Source organism: Microchirus variegatus, assembly GCF_963457635.1.
Source record: "Microchirus variegatus genome assembly, chromosome: 5".
NCBI lineage: Eukaryota > Metazoa > Chordata > Actinopteri > Pleuronectiformes > Soleidae > Microchirus > Microchirus variegatus.
The window spans coordinates 2,661,394-2,684,403 of NC_139806.1; the positions used below are offsets into that span (position 1 = coordinate 2,661,394).

The 23,010-nt window shown below is 40.4% G+C and overlaps 1 protein-coding gene across 1 annotated transcript in view; it reads left to right on the forward strand.

The window, feature by feature from the left end:
• The window catches only part of piezo2b (piezo-type mechanosensitive ion channel component 2b), a gene marked incomplete at both ends in the record, with an annotated part of 103,142 nt that overhangs the window by 8,113 nt on the left and 72,019 nt on the right, over positions 1-23,010 (forward strand). Inside the window, 6 exons of the mRNA XM_083888982.1 lie at positions 169-264; positions 7,055-7,180; positions 15,269-15,311; positions 19,341-19,503; positions 21,606-21,870; positions 22,500-22,713. Of these exons, the coding sequence (XP_083745108.1) occupies positions 169-264; positions 7,055-7,180; positions 15,269-15,311; positions 19,341-19,503; positions 21,606-21,870; positions 22,500-22,713 (907 nt within the window). The remainder of the gene's footprint in view (positions 1-168; positions 265-7,054; positions 7,181-15,268; positions 15,312-19,340; positions 19,504-21,605; positions 21,871-22,499; positions 22,714-23,010) is intronic.

Sequence of the window (23,010 nt, forward strand, 5' to 3'; positions counted from 1 at the left end):
ATGCTGATTATTCCAGATTAATTGGTATTGAATAAGATTTTAATCTTCTTTAATCTGAAATCTGTGCATTTTATTAACTGTATGTAGAGTTAAAAATATCATTTTCTTCTTGTGTTGAAAATGTGATTTCACTCATTCATTTGTTTTCTTCCTTGTGTTTTTCTGCAGCTTGCCTCTTCAGGTACAATGCCCTGTCCTTCGTCTACCTCATCTATCTCCTGCTTATTCCACTCTTCGCAGAGCCCACGTGCTCGTCGATGCAGGGTAAGATCCACACTGAAATATCTCTCTTTTTGCATCTTCACACCACAAGTTTCGATTAGAGCTTTTGCCGTTTTCCATCATCTGAATGTTTCCCTGCAAAAAAAAAAAAAGCCTCCAGTTCAGAATCATTTCTCTGTAATCAAAGCCTCCGGAAGGAAAGTTGAATTTCCTGCCACATTTAAGTCCACGAAAAGGTAATATCAGCTGTGTTCGTCGGGGTTCGTTGTCACCATTTGTGCTAATAAAAATGATCCACGACGGCCTGAGATCTGAGATTAAGGGCCAATTCCAATTCCTATCTTAACCCTCAAGCTCAACCCTTAATCTTAACTGGCCTCAAAATCAAGTGTTGAGGGTTATTTTGTCACTTAGAAATGGGACACCCCTTAAATGCAGATACGTCTTCAGACTGTAGGGGGCAGAATAACGCCAAAGCTGCGTCCAGTCTGTCAACTCCAAAAAAGAAGAAGAAGAAGAACACATTTACGTCTTTTTATTATTATTATTTGATTATTTATTCTGATCCGTTTGTCAGTCAAGTTATTAGGTTGTCAGTTAGTTATAAGATGATACTCATACAAATATTCAGCTGACAGTTACCACACACCACGACTTATTGAAAAGTAAACCACACCGGCCGACTATTGACAAAAGATGGTAAAATAAAAATAAATGTTACGCAACAATGACGTCAGTAATCCATAATATGGGCCTAAACTAAGATCATTTTTATATCTCTATTAACAAAAAAAATACTTCATTTGTATCGCACTCGTTTCGCTGCTTTGATGCTTCTCATGGACGCTTCTGTGTGTGTTCCAACCAGAACCGCAACGATTATTGGATTAACCCATTATTCATCGATTTTTTCAATAATTAGCTTAACTTAAATGTGAGTATTTTGAGTTTCTTTGCTCCATAAAACAAAGAAATCGTTGAAACTGAATCATTTCATTTGAGGATATCATTATTTCCAGGTTTGGGAAAACACCGACAAATATTTTCTGACAATTTAGGGACCAAACAAGTACTTTAATTAATCTGTCTCACTTTACTAGCACAGTGTTGTGGTGATCTCCGTCTGTCTTGGACATAAAAAAATACACTGCTCTTCTAAGGAACACAGAGAGAAGAAGTTATGGACTTGTTTATATTAAAACGTTACACATTTCTCTGTGAAAAACCATGTCGTCCTTCATCGAGGAGACGTAAATCCCTGAGCTTTGACTGTGGTTTGTGAACAGTGACTGACTTACACAGGTGACGACCGCGGGTTTGCGCTCGCCGAAGCTCCGCCACGCCTTTACGCACTCGCCTCGCCGCAATCCACTAAACGGCCTCATAATAATAATTATAATAATCTGGGGTTTCTGCAGGAGACCACATGCATCGCTTAATAATACATGAAGCCTTATTGGCAGAGGGAACAAACATCCAGCGCCGAGAGCTGCTCATCTCCAACTGAAATAACAATCAGGAAGTAAAGGAGGAAGAGAGGGGGGAGGAGGAGGAGGAGGAGGAGGAGGAGGGCAGGAAATAATGTGGACCACTTACGCTCTCATCAATAGTTAAAGAGAGAAGTCTTGGAGTAAAGCTCCGCGTCTCGGAGAACTGTTGACCTGGACACTTGTGTCGGGATTTACGTACTCTTACTGCTTTTAGGGAAACATGCGAGTGTGAGCTCAGTATGCTGTTTTTACTGGAGATGAGATTATAGACGTGATGTCACCAACTTTATATGCAGAAGTTAAGAAACCGCGACAAATAAGAAAACTTACAACCACACAAAGTGTTTTCCTGAGTTTCTTTCGCTCGATCGAAACCAGTTCTGTTCCCTGTTATTGCCTTCGATAGCCAGATTTGACGAGGTCAAGATGCTGCACTTTCTTATCACACTTTCCTTTATTTCAATATATCCCACAAAACAAGACGCTTATCTTCTGAGTTGTGTGTCATTAGTACATTCAACAATTCAAAACGTTAAGCCGCAAGCTCTGAAATCGGGTCCTCACATCGCAGATGTCTTCAAGACGGGAGCATAACCAATCCTAGCAAGTTTGATTCAGATTGCTACTTTTAATCCCTTTCTTGTTTAGAGTGACCTGAGCTAATTTGAAGGTGATCGCAGCAAAGCTGTAGGAGGAGTTCATTGAAACATTATACGGGCGCCAAATCACCAAAATTGCCCCTAAAAATGGATCCAAATTCATGGGTCCAAATTTCTCTCAACTTTATCTCCACTAAAAACCTCTTAAACGGCCCCTAAACCTTCAGCTTTCACCTCTTCTTTCTTTCCCCAGTATGTGTTTATATGTAACCTTTTATTCAGGCATCGGTGCGTCGACTGTAAAATGTTGATGTGAGATAACATAAACACTACAGTACGACCTCAGGTGTCTGTGATTAGTACGAGATCGTCTCCGTCTAAATCCTGTCGCTGCATGAATCCACCAGGGAAAAGGACTGATATAGTAGATACTGTGGAGAGAGGAAATGTTTGGCATTTAAACGAAATATAAGATCAATGGTGAGACAATAAAAGTATATGAATTTTACTTCATATAATACATGGATACGCAGACCATAGTACAGCTCTAAATGCCCTATGAATGTATGTATGAATGAATGAATGAATGAATGAATGTTAGAATGGCCAGACCTTTAATGTTATGAATTTAATGAAGCTGCTCTGCTGTTACTTCCTCGTCGCAGCTCACTTTCTTTGCTCGGTTTTGTATCGCTGTAAAATATCTCTGATACATTTTAAGAAATACTTCCATGGCGTTTAAATTATGTATTATTTTTCATTTATCTGACCCAGTAAAGCAGGTAATATATGTGTATATATATATATATATATATATATATATATATATATATGTATATATACTTATATAACAGTATTGTGTCATTTTGTGTGTAAGTATCAGTGTCAGCAAACAGCCCTTATATTTCAGTATTTGTACTAAATTTTTTCATTTTAATTCATAAATTGTTATTTATGTTGATGGATAATAACCCATTCAAATAGTCCAGCTATAATACCAATTTAATATTTTTACCCAAAACATTTCCTCTTTTTTGCTCCAATTTGTGCCTTTTAGTGAAAATGTACTTTTGTACATTTGTACAGTTAATAAACTGTAATGTTATATTTCCCTACAACCTGCTAATGCCCATGTATATCTGTACAGTGTAAAGGTAACCGCTCCATGTTGGTGTCGTTTGAATTAATAGACACGGATTAAAAGCGATTTTAAGACGTTGTGTTTATCTCCTCACGCTTGGATTAATCAGCGTAAACCAAACTGTAAACATTCAGCATATACAACCTTACAAAAACACTGTTATTGTGCAATTAAAATAATTCAATTTCACATTCAATGTTGTTGTTGTTGTCGTCTTGATGGTCCGTTTCATTTTGTTTCCCTCAGTCTTAAAGGACATGTAATCGGTTAAGTTAATTTAAACCAAATGTTATACATGAATTATGCACCGGGTTTAATTTGCTTTAAAAAAACAAACACACAGCTGAACAGTGTTGAGGTCCAAGGATATGTCAGCTTGTGAGACTGTCTTGTTTTGTGATTTACTCTCTAATGTTTGTCTCCCACTCTCTCTCTCCCAAGGCTTTCAATGAACACAACCTAAACTAATCCTCTCGTATGAGTCGCCGGGCGTTTTAACAGCCTTTACAGCGGTTGCTATATGCCTTGTTGAATGGGCACTGACATGACAGTTTCCCTTGGAGAGTCTTTTAGTGGTGTTTGCATGAAGTTGTATAAATATTTGATGTTATGGCTGATTTATCAGGTTCAATGTTGCAGCAAGTAGAATTCTAAGAGAGAGGAGAGAGGACGTGAGTTTGGCCTAAAACATCCATCTTTATTGATTGAGATTAGAGAATGTTCTTTATTTAAAGTTGGAAAAGCTGTGAAAATAGTTATTTTATGTATTGTGTTTGCCGCTCTCTGATCTGCTCAGGTTCTTCCCCATCACTTTTGTCTCCTCACGATGCTTCAATTTAAATGTCCTTTTCAATTGAGGTCATTTTGAATCCCTCAGGGATAAATAACTAAACGACAAAGATGGATATCAGGAGTTTTAATTGCTAATGTTTAAAGCTCACATAAAGTGGTCCTGTTGCACATATATGTTAGTTATGGAGGTCTACTTACATACATTAACTTGTTTTTATGCTTGTTTTTAAACCTCCTAGTTGCTGTAAACGAGCCGATAGAAATCCTCTTTTCTGACGCTGTTTCCCCTGGAGATTTGAGACTCAACTCTCTCACCCAGAAAACAGTCTTGTGATTGGCCAGCACCCGGAAGTGACATATTCAGCACACCCGCTCTCAGAAGCGCAGCTCCCCCCTCTGGAATGGTGGATGCACTGCTCCTCATTATCAAAACAATGTTTAAAAATAGCTTCTTCACGACTCCCCGCCGCTGTCCCTTTGACGACCTTTGACCCGGAGTCAGATTCGTCGATTGTGAAAATAATCGTTATTTGCAGCTATAATCATGAAATGTCTCTATAGGATTGTCACAGAATTGTTGTATCGTGATATATTATCGGTATCACGCAGGCATGGGACGAAGAAGAAGAAGAGAAGTTTAGCCTTTCGTCTGCACTCTCTCACGATATTAGCTTTCTGACGGTAAATTTAGTTCCCTTGGATTCGGTTAATACCCATGAAGTAATGGAAAACGAGTGGAGCCGAGCAGTGCTAGAACTGTATGGAAAAGCGTCAATAGACGTCATTGAGCCGTCATACCTCGCTCCGCCTCTCTAGCTCATCAAGAATCGCCTTTAATAGAAACTGGAGGATGTGCGGAAGTGTCCGTCTCGCTCATATCATTAGATTTACATGACTCTGATAGCAAAAATTCAGACTCAAATTTCTGTTTTCTAGCGTGGACTTCTATTTTCTGGCCAATCTGCAGTAACTGTATCCTAACAATGCCTCCTGTTTTGAGTGTATTTAAAAACACTCTGGGGACTCAATAATGAAGCGAAGCAAAACACTTCATTTAAGATGAGCATCAGGGAAACTACGACAGATGGTCGTCGGACAATAAAAACGTTTTATATCAACCGGGGAGGGAAGCCAAACAAGTTTGTTAACAGTCCTCGAAAAAACCTCCGTATTTACAAGCATTCTTTTCCCTCTTGGTGAAAACCCGGGGAATTGCAAAGGGAAATTTACCCCAAATTGTTTTGGAGTTTGCCGTCAGTTGGCCTGAGGCTCGGCACAAGTACTGCGTTGGTTTTTGCCAAAATATTGTGCCACACTACAGTGAAACAATTGTGTGTTCCCGGCAGTAGATTAAATGAGATGGAAATGCTTCCCCCCCCCCCCCCCCCCCCCGCAAAGAAGCAGTGGACCCAACCGGTGTAGATATGTGATATGCACTTTAATCCGTCACCGGTGATTTATATTTCACCGTCTCATTAAGCTCATCCTTCCCTGATCGGGAGATTCCAACTGAAGAAAACGATCACCATAACAACTCCTGAAATTATCCCAAATACCTGTAGGTGCGCTATAAAATGGCCATGTGTTGAGCAGCTGCAGCAGCTCCTTCTCCACCTCCTCCTCCTCCTTCTCCACCTCCTCCTCCTCCTCCTCTATCCCTTACAGCATCAGCACTGTTCAGCTGACAACTGTAATCTTAACCCAGACTAGTGCATTAGAGGAGATGGTTCTCTCGGTCAGCACATGCATGTGGCACTTGTGGTTTTTGGGGAAAAGCCACATCTTTATCTGTGAACTTAAATAGCTTCTCGCACAGGAAACCAACGAACGAGATAGGTATTAAGTGTCTAGTGTTGCTCCTTTGATGATTAGCTGGGGACTTGGAGGGAATTAGTGGTCTTGTGGTTCACCGGAATGTTTATTTGACTTTGCAACCATTATGAGCTTTGCGCTGTAGCCGTGTTGCCAGTTATTAACGTGCGTCTTTATCCACAGAAAATCTCCTTTGGGTGCTCTCCCAGTCTCCAGTCGAATCATTGGGAAAAAACAGTTTGATCAGCTGATCACACGGATATGAATCATTGTTCTCTGCGTTCTGTGTGCCAACACAAACCCTCGATCTGCACTAAAAAATACTAAGGGCGCTTTCACACCACTAGTTGGATTATTTGATCCGCACCAGGCAATACAATTGTTATTATGTAACATATGACTCCAGTGTGGTCCGCTTTCACACCAGCAAACCAACCAAAATTGGCCCGATTGACGTTTCATTAATGTGTTTATATCTTCTGGTAGAAAAGCGCCAATTTTGACTCACTATGGAGCAACACGTTTGCACACACACACACGAGACGCGCTATTTTCATGAATGTGGTCGTCATAACTATGAGACGAAGATTGCTTCAAAGACCTACAAGGTAGGCTATGTCCATGGCATTTACTGCAGAATATGGTGGGACCACACCAGAGTCTGACATTTGGTGGAGTCAAGCGGACCGGGACCACCTCTTTTTGGCGGTCTCGGTCCGCTTGATTTGGTGTGGACCCGAGTGCGATTGATGTTTTCACACCAACGAAAAACGAAATGAACTAGAGTTTTTGGGTCGAATGGATCGTTTGGTGCAGTTGGTGTGAAAGCACCCTAAGAATGCAGAAATACCACGTGGCCCAGATCCTGGTATCTAAAACAGAGAAAGAGCTGTGTTTCAGTGCACAAAGAAAAGAAAGAAAATAACATGTGGAAATCCTTAAAGTGAGTGTCTGTTGTCGGCGGTGAACTCACTTACGCTGTTCTTCTCCTGCTCTAGGCCACACAGGGCGTCTGCTGCAGTCCTTGTGCTTCACCAGTATGTCCTTCCTGCTGCTCCACATCATCTATCAGATTACCGTCAACAGCCTCTTGGCCGGGAAATCCATCGCCTCGGACTTCAACTGTGAGTAGCGTTTCGCGCACACACACACTGCAGCCTTTATAGGTTTGTGAGGTTTGAAGAAGTACAAGTGTGTTTTTGAAGACGGTTTGGCCGACCAACAAAGCTCAGTCAACTCTTCAGAGAAGTGTCACCAATGCAACAATCAATTCTCTGCAGATACGTACAATAAAACACTCTTAGGTTATTGCTCTAAACGTACCAAAATTAAAGAAACCAAATCCACGTGAAATCAGTCACTCTCTCGGTACTTATCTACGAGAGTTATGTAAACACAGAAGTAAGAGAGAGAGAGAGCGAGCGGCGCAGCTGTTCTGGCTCATCATGAACCTACCTTTGTGCTCGAATCATCGAGTGTATATAAAAATTTATGTAGTGTTCTGGCAACAAACGAACTCCTGCTGTGAAAACCTTGTGCTTCGCAAGTCGAGTGGTGCCACGACATTTTTTTGGAAAGCCAAAAAGTTAAGAGGCATCATCAACATCTGCAACCAGGCATTTATGGGGATTTTTTCATTATACAGTTAGTTCTAGCTCTTTATTTTTCAGTCAACAGACTGCCGGCCACTGATTGGTCAGATAGTGTCGTCACTGGAATATTCACGAGCGCGACAGTGTCCGACACAGGAATCAAACCCCTAAGAGCTGTTTTCGCAAAAATACACTGTGGTCCGTCAACGAGGTGCAGACTTTCCCGAGAATCCAGGAATCCGGATTTCATGCTAGCTGTCAGTCACCTATATGTGTCGAGCTTAATCTACGACAAAATTGTCGTCATGTTCTATTAAAGAAGACCTGAAAGAAGCGATTGAAACCGTTATAAAGCACACGAGACGTAGTCTCATTTTCCCATTGACTTTCTGGTAACTTGTGGAGTCGCCCCCTGGTGGCTGACGGAATGTTCTTTCAAAGTTAATTTAAGAATCACAACATTTAAAACTTAAACGGCTTGACCCAACAGGAGCTGCGTTATGTACTCTAATATTTGCCCTCAAAAAGCTGTAAAAAGTTTTGGAAGTTTGAGGGAACCGCTATTGAAAACGTGACGCGTAAACAAAGCTATTGCTTCAAAACTTGCCGTTGCAAAATAGAATAAAAATATAATTTTTGCGGAAATGGACACGGAAAGTTAACTTGGAGTCTCATAAGTGTTGGCAATTTAACGTGGTTTAAAAACCCCGACAATACCAGAACTGGGAGTCTGTTTTATCCGGATCATTTCACTCACTCTCTTCCAGACATGTGAGACCAAAATACTGAAGAAATCCAGACTGTGTGTGTGTGTGTGTGTGTGTGTGTGTGTGTGTGTGTGTGTGTGTGTGTGTGTGTGTGTGTGTGTGTGTGTGTGTGTGTGTGTGTGTGTGTGTGTGTGTGTGTGTGTGTGTGTGTGTGTGTGCACATGTGACCGATCCGTCACGCAGCTTAAACTCCGACCTGAGTGATTGACGCGTCTCTGGATTGTTTCACCAGCAGAGAAGAAGGTGTTGTTGCTGTTTTCACCCACAACACAGAGTGAAAGACGTGTTTCTTTTTTCAAAATCTGCTCTGCGTTAATACTAAACCGACTCTAAACCAGACATCGAGCCACATATCGGGAGATTTACGGATCCAACACATTCTTTAATGTCACGGCGTAGAAAAGGGGATTTTCTTTTTTGAAGTTCAAACACTGTGTTTGGGGAAGGTGTTAACGGCTGCTGTATCAAACACATGTGAACATCTGAACTTGTCTAGACAGGACAGAGTCTGACCTTGTGTGACTTATTTTTACTCTAAATATGAGCAAATTCACTTCCCTGAAAATCCCTGAAGTGCAGCCAAACCTTTAAAAACCTCATCATCTGCAGCAGAAACACACACAGAGTGAACTGTCGACTGTTACTGAGGTTCAACGTGGGGTCAGCGTGATGAAACCATTCATTCAGTCCATCTTAACATGGTTTATCCACATATTACTCGCATTAACGCGATCGTAAATCGGTAAACGGATGTTTTTGTTTGCACAAAAAGCTTCCAAATGTATATTTAAACGACATTTTTTTTTTATTACGTCCATCATTTATTTATTTATAACTCCAAGTTCGGCTCTCATATTTTTATGTATAAATCGAAATCTACATAAATCAATACATAACGTTAGACTTAATCATTTACAAATTGAAATTGCGGTTCAGATACAAATACGACACGAAGCAAATCACAGAGGCTGTAATTCATTGTTGCGTTTAGCATCGATCGGCTTTCAACTTTATTACATTATAGTGTTTATTTATCCAGCTGTAGTTAACGTGATTGACGGAGCGTCGGTCACTATAAAAGTGTTAAAAACACTAAAGCAGAAGCAGAAAAATTAGTGCTGTGCCGTTAGCGGCGTCAACGCTAACGCATGAAGCGTTTCCATGACGACTGGCTGGAAAAAGACGGGCATGACGTCATGTTTACGTGACTCCCGATGAGTCTCTAAAGTAACGCTAAACTTTAAAAATAGAGACACACATACGCGGTACACAGGTACGCTAGTTATTTGTAGCGCTGCTCTTTTCTTTTAATAAACACACCGCTCCAGTTCAACTGTTGGCGTGCTAGCAGCGCTAAAGGAGCTAACGGAGCTAACTGGTTAATGGTGCCTGGACTCCGGTGCCGCGGCACGAAAACATGACATCACACGCGTCTTTTTCCGGTCAGTCGTCAGTCAGTGGCCAGCAGTGCAAGAAATCTACATGTTATATTGTGTGTCCAGTGTGTGTAGTGACGACTTTGACGTCGTTTGGAAAACATTCGAGGTTCTTTATTGTCACGAAAAAAACAGCCGTGCAATTCCTTGTGCTCAGCGTCGTCACCTAAACTTTACAAAGTAGTGTAGTAGTAGCTAAAACTATAATTTTACGTCATTACAATGGAACATTGCTCGTGACTAGAAGGTTTGTTGGTGGTTAATTGGATGCTAGCAACAAGGACTACATCCAGTGTTGTACTCATGCTAGTGCAGACAACTTAAATCTCTTTCAAATCATCTGCTGTGGCGACCCCTCGATATCGGTATTTATCTTTCATATAAAAAATATCAGAACCTTTGTTGTGTTATAGTAACACTGACCCACACTGCACAGTGTTGCGTGTTGCTAGCAGCGGAGGCTATACCCTCCGTTTGTGCTCCAAAACTGAAAAAATGTGCAGAGTAATTGGATGAATTACCACAAAATGTGTTGCAGAAAGTGGATTTAAACAATCCCCTGACGGTTTCCTGTTGCACCCACGCCAGCAGGTCAAGAGAATTCGTTCACGTCGTCGAGAGGGTGACGCAGGCTAACGTTAGCGTTTCAGCTGCGTGGGAAAAAAGGACCTGTTGAACGGGTGATTTTTAACGTCTCTCTCTCTGACGTCAGACAAATAAAGTAGCGGATGGTAAATATAGCACCTCCGCGCCGTAAAATAGAGAGCGATTTTAGACACAGTTATAGTCTTGTTAAGTTTTATGTCTTCAGAATGAAGGAACGGCGTCTGGAGGTGGTAAAGCGTTAACAGACTCGCACTCGGCACTTTGATGATTTCAAAATGAACACAATAACAACACAACCAGCTCGGATTATTACGTTGGTATCTTTGAGGTCGTGTGAGGAAGGTTTAGTTTGTCTGTTTGGGGTGGATGTAGGTTTTGGCACTGGTTTGGTTTGGTGGTGATCTGGGTTCCAGGAAACAATGGTTGGAGATGGCGCTTTTTCCTTGTTCCAGACTTAATAAAAATAAAAGTCCATTGAAGCTCAAATGAATAACACATTGAGCCATTATGGACGTCATTGAGCAGCAGCAGCAGCAGCAGCAGAGTCGCTGTACGAGCACTGTAGCACTCCCAATCACTCCACAGTGAACAGCTGGTGGATCAGAGCTCTTATTGGGACAAATTAATGAGGCACACAGTGAGGGAGTGTAACTCAGAATGTCACATAAAAGAAAATCATTGTCATTCTGTGTAGAAATCATTCTTATTTTGTACGACACTCAAACAGGAAGCCAGACGTTACTTTAAGTCCACTAAATCCACCGGGGGGGGCCTTATCTCAAGTTTCTATATCTGTTGTTTGGCCCCTTGACACCCTTTTCCTTTTGGCCGCCAACTGCAGTATAAACAGGGGAGTCCTTCTTCCACGGCGAGGCGGTTACAACACACAGATGACTTCATATCATTTCCTCTGTTTGCTGTCGCCAAACACAACCATTAGAGGAGTAAACTGAGTGAGAAAAACCTTCACTCACAAGGGACGACGCCTCCAGCTGTTAGTGCAGGTCAGACACTGGACACCACACGAGCTGGGGGGGCGGCTTTCTTCTGAGTCATCCATCGCCTATCATTCCTCTGTGCTGAGTCACCGTCAGTGGGAACTGCCCTTTTTTTTTTCCTCCCTTGACTCATAAAACTTCTGTTATGAACCGTCAGAGAACACCTGACGGGTGGAGGCAGTGTTGTTTTTGACAACCATCTTAGATTAAGTCTTAGTCTTAGTCTTTTGGACGAAAATGCTTATTAGTTTTAGTCACATTTTAGTCACTTCTATATGTGATAGTTTTAGTCCAGTTTTAGTCGACGAAAACTCAAAAAGGATTTAGTCTAGTTTTAGTCGAAAAAAGAAGTATAGTCTTTTAACAAATGTATTTAGGTCAATAAGTATTGGAGATTGTTGTTGGGCAGTGTCACACATAAGTTGAAAATAGCAGCAGATCTATAAGTTCAACACACTGTGAGCTTGTACATTGGCTATTATTACACACAAAGAGATCACCACACTGTCACTGAATGTAAACATGGCTAAACATGCTGCTAAAGAAACACACACATAATGAATTGATGTTAGCGTAACAAAAGCTAACTTTAGCCACTACTACTAACTACTGTGTCCAGTTATTGTCATGTCCTGCTTTCTTTCTGCCTCTAAAAAATCTGTTTGTTGTTTGCTAACACGTTAGCATAAAGATCGCTAGCTTAAAATGCGCACGCACACACACACACACACACACACACACACAGCAGAAGCAGTAGCGGGGTACGTGCATATTAAGTAGCCATGTGCTTTCTCCGTGACCGTTAGGTGATTGGCCGAAAAATCTCGTTGTCATGCGTTTCAAACGTCTGACAGACCACACCCACTGACATGTTCGTCCATTCTCGTCTCGTCAACGAAACTCACACACGTCTCGTCATGTTTTCATCATCAAAGAGTCGCGTTTATCTCGTCACCGTCTCGTTATCGTCATGAAAAAAAGTGGCGTCAACGAAAAAGATTTCGTCATCGCTGACGAAAACAACACTGGGTGGAGGTCGATCTGTCGATTAGTACATGTTATAGTCTGCAAAATGGTAAAAAAGCTTAAATAGTTGTTCAAAATAGTTGACGATTGATTCTTAGAGCTGCAGCTAACTCGATTATTCTGTAGATTATTTTCTCAATTAATCGATGAATCATTTGTTCAATAAAATGTCGATCTGACTCTGTTTTTTCTCTCCTCCACATTAACTACAGACCTTTTTTTTTTTTTAAACACATAAAACACATTTTAGTTTGAAGTACTAATAAACTACTATGAGTAGAAGTATATATTCAGTATATTTAACCAACGTATGACAGTCTGTGTAAGGGTTGTTTTTGAGAAAATCTCCTCAGGGAACGTCTTTATCAAGTCCTGACGTCTGTATTTTTGCCGCCCGTTTCACTCCACATCCACATTCTGTGATAACACTGAAAAGTCGACTAACTCTGCGTGATCTCTGTCTCTGTGCAGCAGGACGAGGCTCCACAGAGACAGAAGCAGTACCAGCGTAAAGAAAAAACGCTGAGGCCGAGAGGTTAAATGGACCGAGTACAGAACAGAGCGTTTTTATGACGCTCACATAAAGTTTGAGGACATGTATTTTTGGTTTGCTCTGCTCTGCTCATGTGGAAAGTGGCCTCGCCTCAGCAGGAAGAAAGTGTCACTTTAGTCGCGCAGTATTTGTGTCTTCATCCCACTGTGGACCGAGCCGATGCTAACGTTGCGTTTTCTCTACAGTGGATCTGCTCCAACAATTGGGTTACAGTAGTTTCGCGTTAGTGTTTGTGAGAAGTTGCACATGAAATACTGGTTATTTCAGTATTTTAACTCGCGCCGTTGCAGGAAGTCGGAGAATCAGCTTCATCTTTTTCATTTCCATTTTTTTAGGGGCCTGTTTTTGGACACTGAGACAATTTAAAACTGTTCAAATTTCTAATTTATCAACGCAAAATCTGGTGTTTATGTACAACTACAACCTGAAATTGTTTATATCCTCCTGTTTACTTTATTTATTACATCTCTCTGGTTTACTTGTTTACAGTTTTCAATGAGGACAAACGTGGTTTGGTTTTGAGGACAAATGACCTTCAATAATCTGGTGATAACCTTGTGAGTGTAAAAGCAAAGTCACAGCTGGGTTTGCATTTTTTTTGCTGGCGTCAGATGTTTACGCCACAAATTACAAAACCATCTGTGGACCCATCGGCCCACCCACTGTGTCACCTCAGCCCCTGCTAATAGGTGTCATGCAGAAGCTAATGCTAAAGCTAATGTTTATCAGCAGTAAAAAAAAAAAAATACACTCAATGTCAACATTTTAGCCTGAAGTTTAAAAAATACACAGAAATTAAAAATTAGAAAAGAAAATGAGAGGTTAGGGCTGATGCATCTGATACAATAACACAACTGTTTAATAGTGACAAATAATACACAAACAACACTGATGTTTTATGTCTGCACTGCAATTATATACAGAATATGTTATAAAAAACAAGTTCTTTAAACCTAAAATTAGAATATTTTATGTTTTGTTGTTTGCAAATTTTGTATATTGAGGCTCTGGGTCAAAGTTCACCAATATTGATCGAGATTGAGTAATTATGGTCGTTAAAAAAAAAAAGAGCAATAGTCAATGACATTGTTTTATTTACATTCAGTATGAGAATTGATTATCAGCTAAATTGTCAGATCACAGTCAACAACAGAATCAATGATTTAATGATAATTAATAATTATAAACGCAAATAATGGCAGTCATTTAAATGTGAATACAGTTTATTATACAGCTCCACACGTGTGTGTGTGTGTGTGTGTGTGTGTGTGTGGGTAATGAAGTGTTGGTAACGCTTTCTTTTACAGTCCCCTAATTACCTGGTATTTAGCTGGTAAATTCATGGTAACACTAAAGTGTTGCTAGGTAATTACCAAGGGTAATAAGATAAGTAAATACAGTGAAACAGTTGCCAAAATACTGGGTAATGCACGGTAATGTACTCGGTAAGTAAAGTAAAACTGTACTGTAAAAGAAAGCCAAGCTTGTTTCCATGTAATTACACACATTTTTAGGGTTAGGTTTGTTAGATTACCCCTTGGGTAAATAGCTAGTAATTAGGGGACTGTAGGTACCTGCTTATTACCAGTTTATAACCCAATAATACACTTACATTTACCATAGTTTTGCCATAGTTTAGCTGTACATACCTTCTTATTAACAGCAGTAATAACACGCTATAATTAACTATATAGTTACCAGGTAAATGCCCAGTATTTTGGCAACAGTTTCACTGTATTTACTTTCTTATTACCATTGGTAATTACCTAGTAACACTTTGGTGTTACCATGAATTTACCAGGTAAATACCTGGTAATTAGGGGACTGTAAAAGAAAGCGTTACCGAAGTGTTTTATCACTTATTCTTTGAGCTCCACTTACAGGAAGTGAAGTCACAGCAGTTAATTTACACGAGAGCGAGAACAACAGGATATATTCGTATAATCATAGAGTCTTGATCCTCGTGTTTGTTTTTCTCTGGCAACAGAACAAAAGGCCGAGCGTCCGTAGTCGCTCCTGCTTTTAAATACCTGGAAGTGTCTCTGCGACGTTCAGGAACACTTGAAAACAGATCCCAGGACTGTGGATACACATGCTTTTTATTCTCTTAGTATTATTATTATTCCAACAGTCACCTGGAAATCAAATGAAACCAAACAAATAAAAATAAAGTTGTTTTCTTTTGCCAAAACAATAAAGTATAACACAGTGATTTATGTTTCTCTGTTTTTCAGGTTCCACGTGGGAGAAATCCATACGACAGATCGGCTTCGAGAGGTAAGACGTAAAGAATTCACCTCCTGACGAATGTGTTCAATAATGTTCTCGTTCGCGTTTGCCATTTATTTTTTTGTTTTGTACAATTTTCCCGTCAGGCAGGAGGCCGATGAATTAGCGATGTGACACAACATTATTACTGCTGCACAACTCACAGTTTATATGAAATACTGGAACACACACACGCACACACACACACACACACACACACTGATAAAGGGATAACTGTAATAACAGCAATACAAAGTTATAATGTGGTCATATAATGATGTTTATTCATTTAATAAGTTTCTATTTCTGTAATGTACGGCAGAAAAAGAAATAAAACAGCTTAATCTCAGCTGTGGCCCAAGAAAAATCTGAATTATTGGATTGAAGTCAAAATTAATGTCAGAATTCAATTAATTTTGACTTTAATCCCAAAATATCAATTTTAATTCTGTAATTCTGAGATTAATGTCAGAATTCTGACATTAATCTCAGAATTCTGGGATTAGTCAGACATCTGGGATTGAATTAAAGTCAGAATTCTTCAGCAGGGGTGTAATGTTTGACACCCCTGCTGTGGACTTTTCAATGTGACTTCCCTATGTCAAAATAATGTTTACTGTAGTATTATCATAACATATTATTATTATTATTATTATTATTATTATGGTTCTCTTATGTAATAAAACAGTAAAATAATATTTCTGGACAGTATAATGTTATATATAAAAGATAAAAGATTTGACGATTTCTCATTTTTATAAACACTCGTTCCTTAAATGCCTGCAAATCACTTTTTCTGCAGCCAGAAAAATAAAAAGCAGTCGTAGGTGGCGACGTTTTTGGACTCTGTGAGTTCAGCACTATCAAAACTCTAAAGTCTTTCTCTTCTTTTAACGTCAGCACCTTTCTCTTCTTCTCTTTCCTCACCGCTCTGTCTTTGTAAAGCTTTTTTTTTCTTCTTCTTCTTTCTAAATATAGCGACGCCCACAATGAGATTAACCTCCACTTTTCGGCGTATAAAACGCGGTGCGGCTTCTTGGACGAACACTAAACCCCACTTAGGTCTGACGATGCGTTGACGAGGCCTAACCAGCTTTTCTTTTTGTTGTTTTTTTTTGTTCCACGGCGTCTGTCTCCTCACACTCTTTCCCTCCCCGTGATCGTATTAGCTGTGGTTTCCTGTGTACGGGAAAGCGTCCGCACGACGTCAGACACGCGGCAGACTCTTCTTTTATTTTTCCAGTACTCAGCCGCTCGCAGACAGCGCAGTAAGTGGGAGCGGAAGTCGAAGCACAAACACTGCGCGTTCACCTGTTTGTGTGCACGCGGGATGGTGCGGCGCGCACATAAACATGGAATCGCTTTACGGCCTAAATGGAAGACGCAGCTGTTGTTGTTTTCACTTCACATTTTTATGTTTATACCAAATATTTAGACAGTGTCGTGTAGACACAGTTTGTGAACAGCAGGTCTGAGGAGTCGTCGGTTTTAGAGACGATGACTAAATGAAGCGATTATTCATCAAGTAAATGAATTCACATTTCTCAGTTTCTAAAAGGTTTTTTTTTTTGCTCCAGAAAAGAAATAAATAATTCAAACTGATTTTTGGTTTGAGAAACATTTAGCAAATAATGGGCAGATTAATTCATTATGAAAATAATCCTTAGCTGCAGCCTTAGTAGGTTTTTATTGACCGAATTTGAGCAGCAGCAGCAGCAGCAGCAGCAGCAGCAGCAGCAGCAGCAGCAGCAGCAGCAGCAGCAGCAGCCAAAGACCGCACTTGTTTATCTGAGCCTTTTCCATTGTCTTGATTTGTGCTTTTGTTTTTGCGACTTGTAAACTTTCATAAGCTTCCTCTGCAGCCACACACACACACACACACACACACACACACACACACACTCGGCATCTGTGTGTGTTTCATTCAACCCAATATTTGAATAACACTGGAAACAGAAACGGTTTTGAATGAACACAACGTTCCTTGCTTTAATTGCGATCATTGCAGCTCATAAATCCGTGTTCTTGTCTGTGGATCCTGCAGCTTCCTGTCGCCTCTGTTTAGTTTCCTGTTTAAACCATTTGCCGTTTCTCAGCGCTCGAGCAGACGCGTCAATGCATCAAATGTTACAAAAGCTTTTGTTTGCCCGCAGAGATTAACGACCAGACTCTGCGTGATGCGCCTGCGATGATTAAGGATTCGGTCTCGGTGGATTAAACCCCCGCGCCGAGCGAACGCAGCTAAATATGAATGAGTTTACGAGTGTTTTATAACACGACGGAAGCTCCTTTATCGTCTCTGCGCTACGACCAAATTGCAAATGCCCGACAAAAGCAAACATTTGTCAAGCAAATGGAAACGAGATCTTGTTTTGTCCAAAACAATATGAAGTTTGAATGTTTTTTTTTTTGTTATTCATGGAGCAAAGAATTAATTCTTGGAATTCTTTTCAGTGAACTTTTTCACTCAGATTTGAATCATTTTGAGTACTTTTTTTCTCAGGTGGGTTTAACCGCAGGAATTCTGAGATTAATCTCAGCTGTTTTGTTTTTTTCTTTCAATTTTTTCATTAGTTTTTTACAAAGGCAGAATTCTGACTTTAATCTCCGAATTTTGAAATTAAAGTCAGAATTCAGAGATTGAAGTCAGAATTTTGGGATTGAAGTCAGAACTCTGACTTTATTCACAGAATTCTGGGATTAAAGTACAAATTCTGGAATTGAAGTCAGAATTCTCACTTTATTCTTAGAATTCCCGGAATAAAGTCAGAATTCTCGGATCAAAGTCAAAATTAAAGTCAGAATTCTGAGATTGAAGTCAGAATTATGGGATTAAAGTCAAAATTTTGAGATTGTCAGAATTCTGACTTTAATCTCAGAATTCCGAGATTAAAGTCAGAATTCCGGGATTAAAGTCAGAATTCCGAGATTAAAATCAGAATTCCGAGATTGAAGTCAGAACTCTGACTTTATTCTCAGAATTCTGGGATTAAAGTCCAAATTCTGGAATTGAAGTCAGAATTCTCACTTTATTCTTAGAATTCCCGGACTAAAGTCAGAATTCTCGGATCAAAGTCAAAATTAAAGTCAGAATTTGGAAATTGAAGTCGGAATTTTGAGATTAAAATCATAATTCGAGGTAGCAGCCTCACGCGGCACGGATCTGTGCACAACTCCTTATATGGACATCCTGGGTGTGTGTGTGTGTGTGTCCGTTTTTCTTTTGAGTGAATTTTGAACTGTGACGTATTTCACAAATTTCACAAATTCAATGAAATGAATGAATGAAAAAAACACGCCTGTAGGTTGTGCAGAAAAAAAGGATAAAACCCGTTTTATGCTGCACATTTTATAGCCTCTGTATAAACTGTATATTTAAATACAATAATGTGTTAAAAAGAGGTTTAAAAAATGATAATCAATGAATTGTTTCAGCCCTCAAACCATTCATTGCAATCATAAAACATGTATAGTATCAGTATAACTCTATAGTATTATTAATAAAAATATAAGTACAGAATAAAATCACTGTATTTGAACAGGTATAATATTAAAAATGTCCTTGGGTTATAAACACAGTTGCTTTATTAACCGGAGTAAACATGTTTTTCACACACACAAAAAACCCCATGACCTTTTTGTTTTAATGGAATTCGCTCGATTTTAACAGCCGCACATTTCTGAATTAAAATTCATTACAGCGGGGTGTAAATAAACACATAAGGTTTAAAAAAATAAGGTTTGTGTGTTCACTGACAGATTTAATATCCACAGAGACGTGGAGATGTTTCTTAAAAAATGATGACTGCCATGTGGAAGATGAGGGACGGAAGAGAGGAAGGAAATGAGTGATAAATCAGATCCAAAGACACAGAGGAAGAAAGAAAGAAAGAAAAGTCCCTGAATTTCTCAGAAAAGTCAGGTTGTTGTTGTTGACGTTGTCTCACGTTGTCCCTCCTGTTCTTCTTCTTCTTCTTCTTCTTCTTCTTCTTCTTCTTCTTCTTCTTCTTCCCCTTCCCACCGTCTTTGTGTCCTCAGTGTGATCGGCGCCGACGCCGGGAACGGCATCCGAGTGTTCATCCCCGACATCGGCATGTTCATGGCCGGCCTGGCCATCTGGCTGCTGTGTCGCAGTCTGGTCCAGAAGAGGCCGCCTGAGGACATGGCTCAGTACAACGCCGACTTTGACGCAGACGAACAAGTGGGTTTCATTAAAAACGTCAAACGTCCTCGCGTGTCTGTCTTAGATTAAGGGTGAATTCCAATTCCTTGCTTAACCCTCCATCTCAAAAATGTGCGCTCCCTCTAGTGCAAGTGCTGTCCCGATTCTCAGAAAAATTAAGTTGAGTTAATATATCATATGTATATATATATATATATATATATATATATATATATATATATATATATATATATATAAGCATTTTTTTAAAAGTGAAGCCCACAAAGAATGAAGAAGTAACCACCAGGGGGCGACGATTGGAAGTCTATGGGGAAAATAAGCTTAATTAACACTTGATTTATACCATCATTATAATTTTGCTTCGTCTAAATTGCTAGATTAGGTCTGTTTCAGTGAAATACAGTGTCAATTTTGGACATTATGTTTCCAAGTATAGGAAAATGATCAATAAAGCACCTTCCAGTTTAAAAAAAAACAACAAAAAAAGATCGAATTACGCTTACTCACGAGAGGACAAGGCACTGTAGTTCCATTTTTACACCACCAGGGGCCTCGCGTGGCGCAGACGATCTGTGTAATCTGATGTTAGTGAATAATAAAAACATCACTCAGATCTGCTGCATTAATTCATAAGTGCAGCAGCTCCTTGGTGCTGGAGGAATAAAGAGTCATGAGGCGTCGCTCGCATTTGAGACGCGTAAATGTCGCCATAAAAAAGAATTGCGTGTGTTTTTTCAGACGTACGAAGGATGGCGTATTTAGTAACTAAAAAGGATATTTAATTCATAAAGAATCAAAAAATATCCACATTTAGTGATAGTTTTCCTTCCTCACTGACGCTGAAGTGGCCCAGCAGAGTCAACAGTCCTTTGTGCTGCTGTTTACATACTTACTTCACACACTGAGCATCTCTGAATGCAGAGCTGCTGCCTGAGTGTTGATGAGCTCAGCCTCCTCGTTCTGTGGCAGGTTCTCTCCCTCACTTTATGACTCAATGTTAATTAAAGCCACGTTCACGTTCGCTCGCGCTGGCACAGATGGCTCCATCTCAACGCCACAGAATCCATTCATAGACGCTGTGTTGAAGTTCAGGCTTTTATTTGCTTCAGTGAGCTTAAAACTGCCGTTTGATTTCAAACAGTGACGCTGAGCCACCTGTGACTTCACTTTCCCTGTGCTTCGTTTTGTTTTACTGTGCACAAAAACACTGTCACGGTGTCATGTTTTCTAACTTTTCATGTTCTCATCATAGAAAATTCAGACCCTAAACACACAAGTGTTCACACACACTAGTGGGGACCAAAGTAGGTGCTCTCTGTCGCCCCCTCTGTCTCCATCAGTGGTACTGCAGCCTCACAGCAGGAGTCTGCTCCTCTCTCTGTTCTTCTTCTCTACTTCATTCACAACGTTCTACTGTCTTTAAAGACCCTACACACACACAAGGATTCACACACACTAGTGGGGACCAAAGTAGGTGCTCTCTGTCGCCCCCTCTGTCTCCACCAGTGGTACTGCAGCCTCACAGCAGGAGTCTGCTCCTCTCTCTGTTCTTCTTCTCTGTCTTTATTGTTGCACCACTGGGCCAGAGCAAATTTGTAGTATTGTGTAATTACGTGCTGTGTAACTTGCAAAAGGTGGAGTTGGACATGCTATCGATTGTAGGGCCCAGAGAGTTTTGTGGCTAAATCAGCATTGTGTGAATCCACTAGATCGATGGCTTCAGTGTTAGATTCTACACCTTTTGAGTCCCTTAATGTGAGTAAAATCGCAGAAAGACTTATCGATTTCTCTCAAAAAGCTGCCACCAACTCTCAAACCCACTCCTGAAATAACAGGCCTCCTGCAGCTTTTTCCGCTCACGCATTATTTTGTGTTTGCCAATCACAATACATCGTCTGGACCAAAATAGAAATCGATGCAACAGCCAAGGACGCGCCGACTCAAAGCAGCAGCACAGGCCGCACATGCTGCACAATATATTTATTTAAGCCGCGGCACATTTTTAAACGCTGTGATGTGCTCACCTGTAGGAAACTGTTGTTTCAGCACCATGGAGAGCTCTGACCTGTAAATGAATAACAATAATAATACGATGTTTGTTCACTGTGAACTTCTGTCAGGAGGAAGAGGAGAAGATGAGCCTGGAGGACAACATCCTGCTGGAGGAGGACTACGAGGCAGGCTATGAGGCCGGGGAGGACGAGGAGGACGAGGAGGACCTGGAGGGGGAGGAAGAGGAGGAGGAGGAAGAGGAAGAGAAGGAGAGCGCAAAGATGAAGGTCTTGCGAATCGTGGCCGAAGTGGCCTCCAAGGTGAAGGAGATCATCGGGAACCTGATCACCACTGCGGGGAAGGTGGTGGTCACCATCTTGTTGGGCATGACCGGTGAGCACTCACTCCTGCTTCATCAGAAACCAAACTTCAGACTTCCTGCTCAGGTTGTGTAGAGAGAGAGAGAGAGAGAGAGAGAGAGTAGAGGGAAGCCCAGCTTCTGGATTCTGAAAAATTGACATTATCAACCACGTTGTCATTGGACAGGACTTTAAGTTTTGTTGATAACAGCTCTTAGCTTTAGTAAATTGAGCATATGTAGTTGCAAAATTGTTAATTTCAATTGATAATACATCGTACATCCTCTTTAGATATGGGTGTAAAATGACCTATGAGTCCTTAAGACAAAAGAGAACCACAATAGAAACTTTTTAAAGGTAATAATCCACCTATATCTTTGTTAAATTTAAGAAAAATACATTGATATATATTGTTTTTGAGTTAGTTTTAGAGAAACAAGTTGTTTTTCTCTCCTGTTTTATAGATTAAAAACAGAAAGAGGGTTAGCATTGATCGTGGGTTAAAACAAAGGTGGTTAAATATTCAGGGTCATAATTCTACTTAATCTCCCACTATATATTGATTTGATGCATATTTATATCAAAGCAATAATATACTGTATATATATAAACACCCTGTGTCCTGATAATCAAACCTCTCAAACACCTCTGTTGCTTTCGCAGGCGTCATGCTGCCCTCGATGACCTCGGCCGTTTACTTCTTCATCTTCCTCTTCCTGTGCACCTGGTGGTCGCTCTGCCGGACCTTCGACACGCTCATCTTCAGCTGCATGTGCGTCCTCATGGCCATCTTCAGCGCCGGACACCTCATCATCCTCTACCTCTACCAGTTCCAGTTCTTCCAGGAGGCCATTTCCCCAGGCGATGACTACATCAGGTCGGTTTTTTTGTTTTGTTTTCAATTGGGTTTGTCTGATTTGTTTTTTTTCATGGTCTCGTGGTTCCCTTCATATTACTGAAATCATATGGGACCTGCTTCAAACCCATGCCTCACTTATTACCAAGCTACCCACTTGGGACCCATATTGTAAGCCTGAAAATAACCCTTATGGGGCCCACTATGCTGGCTGGGGAGTGAGGCAGAAGAAGCACACGGCGTGAGTAAAGTGAGACAGCAGCCGGAAGAACACCAAGGAGTTCCCATGAAAGGTTTCAGAAGTGATTTAATCCCAGC